The sequence below is a fragment of the Miniopterus schreibersii genome, assembly GCF_964146895.1.
Source record: "Miniopterus schreibersii genome assembly, chromosome: 2".
NCBI lineage: Eukaryota > Metazoa > Chordata > Mammalia > Chiroptera > Miniopteridae > Miniopterus > Miniopterus schreibersii.
In genome coordinates this window covers 147,239,925-147,252,089 of record NC_138102.1, presented here as the reverse complement: position 1 = coordinate 147,252,089, position 12,165 = coordinate 147,239,925, and the positions used below count along the sequence as shown (strand labels likewise).

Below are 12,165 nucleotides of genomic sequence, written 5' to 3'. Positions count from 1 at the left end.
CCCATTTCCCATTTGATGTTCTCAGTGATCGCAAATTAGTGGCCACTTCCATTAGTGTGGAATATCAGTGTGCTGGACAGCAGCTTTTAATACATTATAAGCTACCGGTAAACTGAGGCAGCAGTCGTTACTGGGTGTGGAAGGAAACAAAGGCCACAGATATCTAAGACGGAGAAGAGATTACATCAAGAGAAAGGAATTGGCCAAATGTGGTCAAAGGGTCTTCTTCCCCCAAGCTGCAGATGGATCATTTAAGCGCTACAGAATGATAGGCTCCTGAGAACTCCAGGCTGCAGGAAAGGTAAAAACTGCGCGCCAGGGCATATGCAGGCATATATATATATATATATATATATATATATATATTTATTTATTTATTTATTTATTTCTAAGTGTTACTAGTGTGTGTGCACTTATAAATATGTGTGGATATGTGCGGCTCTATTTGCATATATGTGTCAGACCAGACAGGCTGTCTCTCCCCATGCCCACCCCTGCACACCGCCAGTAAACTACAGCAGAGAGGATGCTTCGTGACCTACGGCTGCATTAGAAAGTTTGCAGCTCTCTGAGGACATTCCGCCCGCGAACCTCATTGGTTCCCTGCAGGATGGTGGATTGAAGAAGTCTGCTCATTCCCCCAGGAAGACGGGGCGCCGCTGACAGGCAAGGCTGAAGCCGGCCGCCCCCCCCCCCCCGCCCCCTCCGGGTTCCCAAAGCGTCCCCCGCCCGCCTCCGCGCCGCCGGCTCTGCAGGAGCGGCCAGGCCCGGGCAGGCTCGGCCGCCGCACCGCCCGCGGGCGGGAGTCGGCGGGGGCGGGGGCGGGGGCGGGGGCGGGGGCGGGGGCGGGGGCGGCGGGGCCATGCCGCCAGCTGCGGAGGCTGCCGCACAGCTGGAGCCCCGGCGGTCCCCCGCGCCGCGCCGTCGCCCTCGCGCCCCAGCTGCCGGGCCCGCGGCCGGCGGACTTTGCGGAGGGCGCCCGGCGTAGGCGGCGGCGGGTGTGGGCCGAGCGCGTATTTATAGCTCGGTGACAGCGGCGGCGGCCGAGACCCCGCCCGAGCGTCTCGCCGCGCGTCCCAGCGAGGCCGCGGGCGCGGCGGACGGCGGTGCCCCGTAGCGTCTCCGGTGTGCGGGCGCCCGAGCCCGCGCGGCCCCTTCGGGTGAGTACGCGGCCGGGCGCCGGGCGCGCCTCTCCCGCCGCGCGGTGCAGCCGCAGCGAGCCCGCCCGCAGCCCGCCCGCAGCCCGCCGCCCCCGGTCCCGGCCGGCGAATGCGGCTGCGGGAGCGGCGGGCGGCGCGGCCCCGAGTCCCGGCCCTTCCCCCTTCCCGGGCGGCCGGGGGCTGGGCGCGGCGGCGGGCGGGGGCGCCGGCCCTGCGGGGAGGGCAGCCGGGACTCGGGGCGGGAGGCGCCGGCGGCAGCCCCGACTCGGGCCCCGAGAGGGTGAGGGACGTCTTGGGACAGACCTTGAACTTTCCCCGCTTCGCCGGTTCCGAGGGCAGGAGCCGAGCAGCAGCCGGCCTGTCGCTGGTTAAGGAAATGAACAGGTTGCAGCTGCGGTGTTCTCTGGGCAAACAGCAGCAGCCCTCCAGTGCTCGGGTGCTTATTAACTTGGTCGTAACTAAATAAAGCTATCTGCTGATTCCTGTTTTCGAAAATACCCCAGGACCACAAGTGTGTTTGACCCATGCGGTAACTCTGGCTGCCTTTATTCATTCTACTAGCTGTGGACAATAAACTGTGTGTGTGTGTGTGTGTGTGTGTGTGTGTGTGGTTAGTAAACATCCCGAGCTTACTGTAGTATTTATGTGCACATATGTCTCATGAGCCAGGTGCTTAATACTTTTGAATAAAAGTATGTTGAATAAATGTAATTATAAAAGATATATTGTTTGCAATCCATAGAAGGACTTCTAGGAAGATTTCAGGGTTTTGTTTTCAGAAAAAAAGTTCTTCCAGTTTATGGAATATAAAGAGTAGTAGAATCCCTGTAAAAGCCATTTTTTGTTGGTTTTTGTTATTGGAAAGTAGTGAGTGTTTGCCATGAACTTTCTAACTTGAATTATGGATTTCGACATTTTGATGCAGGTACTTACTCCCACCCCCATCCCATCTCTGTCGGATCCTTGTGATCAGAAACCAGTACTTGTCTGTTTTACTTAATTTCCTTCTTTGAACTGCGAGTCATCTCAAAATAATTTTAGATATGAAGGAATTTTATTCATTAACTCTTGCTTTCTTTGGAGTTGTGTTGACATTCTTTATCATAAACAGATGTTTCCAAAAGGGAGGCCTAAACATTTTTAAAGAATTCATTGCTGATTATTTGTCAGCTTAATAACGTGAAAAGTCTCGCCCATGTTTTGCCATTTTAATGAAAAGCTGGCAGTGTCTTTGTTAGAAGAGAATCCCCACGTCTACTTTGCTTTCAGGTTCTCTGTTTTAAAGACGTGCATTGGTTCAGTGCTTTGTTATCCTAAGGACTGCAGGATAAGAAGGACGAATAAAACATCTTAAAGGTTGAAAAACGTGAAGGGAAAGTCTAGGAAGTGATTTATGGATGTGATCTTCCAAGTGAGCTCGGGCACCACAGACAACATCCTGGTATCTGTGCAAAGCCACTTAGGGTGGTTTCATTGATTGACTTAAAAGGTTGCTTTTTATTTAAAAGGCTGTGTGGTCTCTTGGACTAAAAGTAAGAAGTTCCAACTTTACCTCTGTAACTATTGATATTTGTATTTTTTTAAAACCTGCATTAAGCACTTGTAGTATGTAAGATGTTATGTGTCATCTCCTCATGCCTGCCTTTTAATCTAACAATTCAAGGTAATATTTTAAGACCTCTCCTTACCATAGGGCTGGTCCAGGCAAATATATGTTTGGTTTTTCTACCTTTTTGCCATTTCTCCTTTTAAAGACTTGAATATCCCATTATCCAGAGTTTATTCTCTCTGGAATGGAATCTCAGTGTTTTTTTCTCACCCAAAGCTGGTTCTGTTATACCACCATCCATACATTTATTTTTATTTATTTATTCATCCATTAGCAAATATTTATTGAGTGCCTAAGAGATGCAAGGCATCACCTAATACTTACTACTTCCTTCCCAATGGAACTTTATTTTGTATTCTAAACTTCTCAGTGTAGGGAGCATAGTAGTATTAAGAGTATTGACCTTGGGTCATATAGATGTATTTCTGCCTGTTTCTGCCAGTTAGTAGCTATGTGACCTTGGGCAGGTTATAACCTTTCTGAATCTCTATTTCTTCACTGGTAAATCCAAAAGGTTGGTATAAGAACCAGTTGAGACAATGCATGAAAAGTGCTTGCCGAGAGCCCAGCACATAAAAAGCACTCACAAATGTTAAGTATTATTACGTTGTCTATATCTGCTTCAAAGGATGTTCATCTCAGGAAATGCATTCCCCACTTCAGGAAATGGCAATTCCATCCTGAGCTTTGCCAGGTCATGTCCACATCCAGTCCATCAGTGCATCTTGTCAGCTCTTCCTTTCAGATGTATCCAGAAGCTGATACATTGCCAGCCATCAGGCAGAGTGGGTCTTCCGACATGTAAGTCAGATGGTGTCACTCTCCTGCTTTTCCTCACGGGAGCGCCCAGGTGCATAGTGTGGCCTCCAGGCCTGATCAAGATCCTATGCTACCTCCCAGACCTCATCTCCTTCATACTTCCCGGCACCCCCAGCCTCTCCAGTCACACTAGCTCCTGCTTTTCCTTATATGCACCTACCAAGCCCTCAGCACAGGCCTTTGCAATGTTTTGTTCCCTCTTTCTGGATCACTCTTTCCCCAGCGATCTCCTTGCCTCCCTCCCTTCTTTCACATCTCTGTTCAAATGTCACCTGATAATAAGACCTTCTTCACCTTCCCTTACTCTTGATACTCTCTAACTTCCTCCTACTTAATTTTCTCCATCAACTTAGAACTTTGTAAAATACACAGTATTTAATTTTTCTCTGTTTAACATCCCACATGAAACTATAACAGGCAAGGCAACAGGGCATTGTCTGGTAGTAACCCTTAACGCATAGGCCAGTAACTGGCACAAATAGACATTCTAAACATTGAACAAATGAGTGATGAATGTTATTATGGAATTAACAAAAATATGGACTTCACCACTTTCTCAATACGAATTTGGACAAGTAGCTCAAGCTTTCTGAGCCTTAGTTTCCATATTTGTAAAATTAGGGTAATATTCATTCTTCGTCGAGTTGTATTAAAAATCCTTTAACACTGAAACTAGTGTATATAATCACTCAATAAATGTAATATATAGTTGATGTGATTTTCATGCTTATTTTGAATGGAAATGGCCAAGAGTCACTTGTATTTTAATAATGGCTTTCAGGGTAGGAAGCAGCTGGAAGTGACCCGACACTTTACAAGTGAAATCTCCTTTCATCTTCACTACAACCCTATGGAGAATGTACTTTTATTAGGGTTTTACTAGGGAAGAAATGGAATCTCAGAGAGGTTAGGGGTTTGCCCAAGGTCACAGAGCCAGTGAATAGCAGGGTCGGGCCAAGCTGGATATTCCTCCCAACACTTCAGGCTGCCTTCTGCAAAGCTACTGCTCCTGACTCCTTTGAATCGTTCAATGACTTTCTAATGGTGTGATTTTGCCACTAAAAGCACTAAGACGGAGAATGTGATATAAATGCAGGCCACATTTACCTTTTAAGGAAATAATAATAAATAATTTAAAGCTCAGTTTTCCCTCTTGACATATAATTTTAAAAGTGATTACGTGTTAGGGATTAAATGAAATGATTGTAGAAGTGTTCTGTTAACTGCAAAGAACTTCGCCTATATTGGCAGAATACTACAACTAGGTAACTGAAGGAACGAGCCTTTAATGCTATCTTGTACTAATATAGCCAAGGTCTGTCTATAAAACACAGCTGTATGCATCGCAAAGTGCGTACATAAAAAGTAAAGTACAGGAGGTCTTCCAAAATGATATTTTTAAGAAATTGGGTTCAAGGTGCTAAAATAATGTGCACATTTTTGGCTGAGTACAGGCACAGAGTATAGCCCTTTCATAAGAGCTAGGAGGTGTTACAGGTGAATTTTCCAACATAAACACCAGGAGCTTCAAGAAATTTGGAGAGATTTTTATTTTATCCTGTAATAGAGCTCTACAGTGACGATGCTCTGTTCCTGTCACCTGGTTAGGTATTACCAGATGCTGAGACCTGCACTAGCAGAGCTGTGCTTTGGGTGCAGTTGACTTGACTAGTAGTAATGTGTCTCTTGTATAGCACATTTTATTAGTTCATCAGGGACTTTTCCATCACATCCTTAAATATTTTTTAATATAAGTGATATACTGCATCCTCATCATACTTGTCTTTGTGTAAAAACTATTGCCTGCATGGTCTCTGTTGAGAAACATGACATTTACACCCCTGAAGTCCTTCATTTATTTATAAAGACCCTAATGAGGAAGGAAGGCCTGGTATTTTGGTTCAATGAATCAAATTATTACAATAATTGTTAGGGCATTGATGTTGTCATGGTCTGGTACCTGATAATCTTTTAACTGTTGGAGTTGCCTCTAAATTAGTCTCCCCACTTTCATCATGCCTCATACCAATTGATCATTTTTTGTGTGTTGACAGAGGAATCTTCCCCAAACCCTGCTCCAATCAATTATATCACTCTTCTGCTCTGAAATCCTTGATCTCCTGTTGTCCCCTGTTGTAAAATGCAAAACAATACTTTTGTATAATCTTCCTTCAGGTGGCCCCAAATTATCATTAACTCTCATAAGATACCCCCAAGCACTCTGTGTTCCAGCCACACAGAAAGAACTATTGACATCTCTATACTTGCCCCAGGCTCTCTCTCCTGTGTCTTTGTTCAAAGTATTCTCCCAAACTGAGTGCCCTTACTTCTTTCCCACTTTTTGTTGTTGTTTTTTAATTCCTCTCCATTCTTAGCTTTTAATACCAGGTGAACTACTGGCTTGTAGTAAAATGTGTGGCATTTCTAAGATCAAGTATGAATATTAGAAACGCTGCAGTTGGAAACTGTGACTGAAGGCCTATGTATTATCAGGCAGTATATTAAAGTTTGAGCCTATAGTTACCAATATCTTTGTCACTGCTGTTATGTGAGAAAGCAGAGGCTACCAACATATTGATAGTGTCATGTACCTAATGATGTCATTACTTACAAAAGGGAATTAAATGGTGAGGATTGGTCTAGTTCTCAGAGATGCAGTGTTTTCTCTAAGCATCATTGGAAAATCAGAGTGAACATCAGTGATGCATGACCAAAGGACATTCAGATCAACTAAATTATTATACTGAATTCTCAAAGAAGAACAAAAATTCAGGCAATTCTGTAATCCGTCACAGGGACCCAGTTCTTTCTGATCCTGCTACCACAGTAATTTTGAATAGTAATAGTGGGCTCATTGATCCTAGAAGTACTGTGAATCTTATATCAAATGGTTTTATTACCAGGAACTTTTTAACCAACATGGAAAGGGCAAGATTTTGGAATTTATGTCTTAGAGGAAGGGGTAATATAGAGTGTTGAAACCAGATGGCATGGATTTGAACCCCAGCTCGCATAGATTTGGTTTGTTCTTTGGTATAGGTTACTGAACTCTTAAATTTTGGTTTCAACATTTGTAAAATAAGAGTATTTTCTTCACCGGGGTGCTGTGAAATTTAAATGAGATGTTTGTAAAGCTCATCAGCATAGTGTCTGGTATATGGTTAAATACTCACTAAATGTTGGCCTTAGTAATAGTGACCATAATGCAGAGCCTGGTGTTAAAATGAGATGGTGTTGGGTGGGGACACATCACTGCTCTTACTGGCCGAGTCATCGGTGCAGTCTCTGGGCTCCCCTGCTCCTCTCTTCCCTAACGTTAGCTAATGGCAGGCTGCTCTGCCTGCTCATCTCCGGTAAACAAGAGGGCGCTTCTCCTTAGAGTGTACCACTCAGCTCATCCAGTAGGTGTTTACTGATAGCCCACTATGAGTTTGGCCCTGTGTTGTGCCCTGGAAGTAAACAGTCCCCCTCCCTGAGGACTTTATGGTCCAGTGAGGGAGACAAACACGTACACACATCACTTAACTGCGATTGCTAAGAGCCAAGATCAGAGCACACTTAATTAAGATAAGAGCTCATCCATGGTTGCAGAATTGAATTTAAACAAATGTAAAGGGTTTGCCGACTGCATGCACTATGTAGCACAGTCAATTTGAACAACCCCAATCCTGGATTATTAACATTAGACTCACCAGGTGATGCTGCTGATCACAAAGATGCTTTAAGTAAGCTACAGAAGTGAAAACAGTTTTGGTGCTCTGGATATCAGATGCCCGAGGAACTAGAAGACAGGGCTGAGCTGATGAGGCAAGCATCTGGCAGCCTTGTGTATGAAATCAGGAAGTGGGGGGTCAGTAGAGGTTTTATTCAGGTTATGCAGGTTTTGAAATTGGGACCCCAGAAGACATCACTTCAGCTTTGGAATACGAGGCATGAATAAATCTCAGCCATGTTTAGCATAAAATAAAAAGACACTCATTTGGCTAGTATCTAAGTCACTGAGTCTGTTAGAGGAAATTAAGAATAAACTGTAAATGTGATGGGAAATATTTTATTGGAAGAAGCACTCCCAGCTTAGAGGTCTATTAGAAAAATCAAGGGCTAGGAATGGATTTGGATTCAGATGCTGGCTCTTCCACTTCCTGGATATCTGAGCCTTTGTTTTCTTACCTGTAACATGGGCGTGATAGTAGCATTCATAGCATCATGTAGGAATTAAAATCTCTTTCTAGTGCAGGACTGTTGCTTAATTCCATAGCTCTCTCTCTTAAAACAGTATGAATACTGGAGAGGAAGAGCTGTCTCTAACATTTTTTTAGAATGTTCTAATTCAACTTGGGCATGTAGACATTACATAGCCCACAAAGCAAGATTCTGAAGTTAAAAACAACAATAAAATAAGTATATGCCAACCCTCCACAAAGCACTTATTTTAAAAAGAATCAAAGTCCTAAGTGTTCAGTGTTCTAAGTTCTGCTGCCTTGATCGTGTGTAGGCCGGGGAAGGGGAGGCGCTGGTGCAGCTACAGCAGAGTTCCTCACTGGTTCAAGGAGCAGCAGAGAAGCCTCTTAACTGATGTCCCCTCCAGGTCTGATGGCGTGTGGGAATCACTTCTGCTTCAAGGTGCATTGGCTTTGAGATGATAGCTGTGCATTCTCTTGTGGTGGTGGTCTCTGGACATTTCCAACGATGTCGCATGAAATTGGGTTGGCATTCGACCCATTTTGACATCCTTACATATTGAATGTCATGAAAACGCTGTTAATGTGGGAAACATTCAAACCTGTGAAGAATTTTTGTGAGTTGGTTTGAGCCAAACTGTCTACGCTGTGCCAGGAAGCAGAATCTCCACGGATTGAGATAATGCTCTGGAGGATGGCAGTTTTGCACTTTGTTTTATACATTACAATCAAAAGAGGAGACGTAAGTGGGTTGCATGAAATCCATTGGTGATGGATGAGGGAGGTGGGAGAAAGCGAAGCGGTGAGGGGAACCTCTTGGATTGGATAAAATGTAAAATGATAGACACACACTTCTTTAACTTAGGTGGGTGCAGGATAGCTAACAGTCAGCAGTTAACTCAGTAACAGCGAGGGGATTTGTGGTCTCCACAGAGTGGTGCTTGTGCTTCCAGGGCTCTGGAAAAAGGTAAATTACTTTGATGTTACAACGATATGTTATCATAGATGCAAAAAGACAATAGGCAGGCTCAGTTAAGGTAAAGATTGACCTTTGTCAGGGAAGAAACCAGCCTAGGACATGACTACCCATCATAAAGTGCTTTTTAGTTAAAAAGTTTTAATTTCAGACCATCCTTTGTGGCTACTTTAGATCCCTGAGTTTGCAAGACTGCCACACCGGCCTTCCCTGAGCTCGTCAGGTTAGCATGTGGCCCCTTTACATCCACAATGCATAATGTTTGTTTTTGTTCTTTGCCTTCTCTGCTCTTTATGGTGTGAGAAACACACAGGTCTCTGCTGCAGTATTGGATGATGAATTGCACATTCAAAAAAACAAACACAACAAACTTCTGATAGACACCATTCCTAAGTGTCTGAGCTGCAGCCCCTGGGAACAGATGTTTCAGAGTAGTCACACAGATCACAGGGGACCTGAAATTACTTAGAAGGCTTATGAATCCGAGACACCTGACTGTTTGTTTTGCTGAATTTTACGGTCAGTCCTTTTGGGTGTTTATATTGCTTTTCTAAAATACTTAAGACAAGCCTTCATTAACTTAAATTGTGGGTTTAATTGACATTCATCAGCCTAGAATCTTGGATTGGGATTTGGGAGCCTTGGAGCCTATTCTGAGATCTTCCGTTGACTTAGAGTTACTTCAGGCATGTGGCTTGGTCTTTGTACTTTTAGCTATATATATATATATATATATCTTCCCCCACCCCCCAAGCTATAGAAGTGTGTATTATATTACAGAGTTAGTATAATCATCTCTAGAGAAGAATGTATGACTATATCTCTGGAAGGCATTCAAGGGATGACATCCCTGGGGCTAGGCCTTTGGGCTGCCCTCTCAGGCAAGGAAAATGCCTGGGGTTGATCTGGCTGCTGCAGGGGCTGGAGATCAGGATTTGGGGTCAGACTTCAGAGGCTCAAATCAGAGCTCTCCTGCTGAATGACTTTGGAAAGTTACATAACCTGCGTGAGCATCAGTCCCCTGCTTGTAAATTAAGTGATGACTATTTCAGAGGGTTGTTATGACGAAAATGAAATAATAATGCAGACATCCAGCACAGAGGCTGCATGTCAAATACTGTAGGCTTTGTAAGAGTCTCTCTCAGTTCTAAATAAATCCAGAAAGAAGAAAAAAGAATTGGCAGATTGTGGTGAAATCTTGCCTTTATTATTATTTTTATCCTGGGTTTAATCAGCTTTATTATTGAGGAAAAAAGGGAGATATCGCTTAGTCTGAGCACCAAATAGGCTTACCAAAACTGAATCCCAGAATTAGACTTAATCACCCAGTCACTGTCCTGGTGGACCTAGGAAGGCTTAATGCATTTTTTAGGTGCAGGCTGGTTCCCAAAAAGGAAAGAGAGAGGAGCTGGGCACAACTGTGGAGGTGGGGGTCTGGACATCAGCATTTTAAGAAAGCTTCTGTACTTCCAAAGCACATCCAGATCAGGACCCTCCGCTGTAGGCATGCTATCTATTTTGCATTGCCTCTAAGCCTTTGCATATGCCTAGGTTGAGCATCCTTGCCTTTGTCACTTGGGGGAAAAAAATCTTACTAATTTTCTAATCTTGAATTTGGGTACCTACTCCTCTGTGAAATCTCCTTTCTCCTTCCTTCCTTCCTACAATCAGAGTTGCCCAATCCCTCCTGGGAGCAACTATTCTACCGTAGACTTAGCTATTTCATGAAACTTACTCTGTGTTGAAGTTGACAACTAGACTGTGAACATTTTTATAAAAGTTCATACACATATGTACGTTTATCATGTTTAGAAAAAGATCTGAAAGTACACTCACCAAATTATTAAGGCATCTTAACTCTGGAGAAAGGGATTTGGCAGAGGAATATGTGCTCAGTTAACTTCTACATTGCTTTCATTTTTAAATGAGTCTGGATTATAATCATAACAAAAAATAGTCTAAGAGAGGAAAAGTATTGCATTGTTATTTTCATGCTCTGTGTTCCCTCCTGAGGTGACTGCTACATGTCATCTCAGTCATTATCCCAGTTTTAAAGAGTGTTCTGTTCTCTCATGTCCCTTCCTCTCCCCCTACTCTTTTATTCTTCTTTCCTAAATCTACCTGTGACCATAGGCATAATTACTTGGTGGGGAAGGGATAATATAGGGTGTTCCAAAGAAATGTGTACATATTTAACAGCTGACAGCTCAATTGACATTTCTTTCTTTTCAGATTTTACCCATTGGAATTAATATTCAAAGTGTGTATACATTTTTTGGGACACCCTGTATTTACTTTCCTCAACCCAGGAGGTTTGTCTTGGTGCTCTAAGTAGGAACAGGTATTCTGTTTTCCAAATAGCTCTTTGTTGAGTCATTATAAATCTGAACAGATAACAGGAAGAGAGAAACTATTTTTTTGCTCTAACCCTCTGTACCTTTTCTTATACAGGTAAACTACGGAGCTGAAGTTTTGAAGGATGGGTAAAGACTTTCGTTATTATTTCCAGCATCCCTGGTCTCGCATGATTGTGGCTTACTTGGTGATCTTCTTTAACTTCTTGATATTTGCGGAGGACCCAGTTTCTCATAGCCAAACAGAAGCCAATGTTATTGTTGTTGGAAACTGTTTTTCATTTGTAACAAATAAATACCCCAGAGAAGTTGGCTGGAGGCTTCTGAAGGTGCTCCTATGGCTACTCGCCATCCTCACAGGACTAATAGCTGGCAAGTTTCTGTTCCATCAGCGTTTGTTTGGTAAGTACCCATGACCTATAATGGTGTAATTATTCAGTTTCTGTTCTCCAAAATAGAGTTTTGTTATTTCTAAATACAAAATTTAAGATGCATTTCAGTTTGCCCTCCAGCCTTAATTTGTTATACACTGTTGTAACTGGGTTTTTCAACTCTTCTCTGTTTAGTGGTTTATTTTGTTTGCTATGGCCTAAGGAAAATTAGTACCAGGCTTAAAGTAAAATTAGTACCAGGCTTAATTTCAAAAAACAGTTTTAGAGAGAAAAAAATAATATATAATTTTGTTTAGGGAATAGATGAAAATAATCCTTTCCCCACAAATAGCCCCTGAGCATGATGTTATAAATAATACAAAATTAGCTTTAGGATGTTTATTTTGAGCTTATTCAAGCACAGAACAGTGTGTTAGTAAGAAATCTCTTGGTAGTAAGTAACAGAAAAGAGACTAAATTAGTTTAAGATGAAAAGATAACTTACTGTAAGGATTTGGGGATATTTCGCAGAGATCAAGGATAGAATTTACTTTGATAGTTGGGATAACTGGAACCAGGGGCTTGAATTCTATCAGAATGTTCTTTGTCTCGACTCCTCTGTTGTGCCTGCTTTCTTCTCTCCATTCCCAGTGAAGATGATTTACATTCACACAGAAAGACTGGCTTGACTCTCT

The 12,165-nt window shown here is 43.0% G+C and overlaps 1 protein-coding gene across 3 annotated transcripts in view; it reads left to right on the top strand.

The window, feature by feature from the left end:
- Positions 1-847: 847 nt before the first annotated feature.
- Positions 848-12,165, top strand: part of TMEM117 (transmembrane protein 117) — a 390,862-nt gene continuing 379,544 nt past the window's right edge. Inside the window, exons 1-2 of one of the 3 annotated variants that reach the window (XM_081129769.1) lie at positions 848-1,160; positions 11,197-11,501. In XM_081129769.1, the coding sequence (XP_080985895.1) occupies positions 11,225-11,501 (277 nt within the window). In that variant the 5' untranslated portion in view covers positions 848-1,160; positions 11,197-11,224. The remainder of the gene's footprint in view (positions 1,161-11,196; positions 11,502-12,165) is intronic. The other 2 variants (XM_081129770.1, XM_081129772.1) reach the window with 2 other exon arrangements.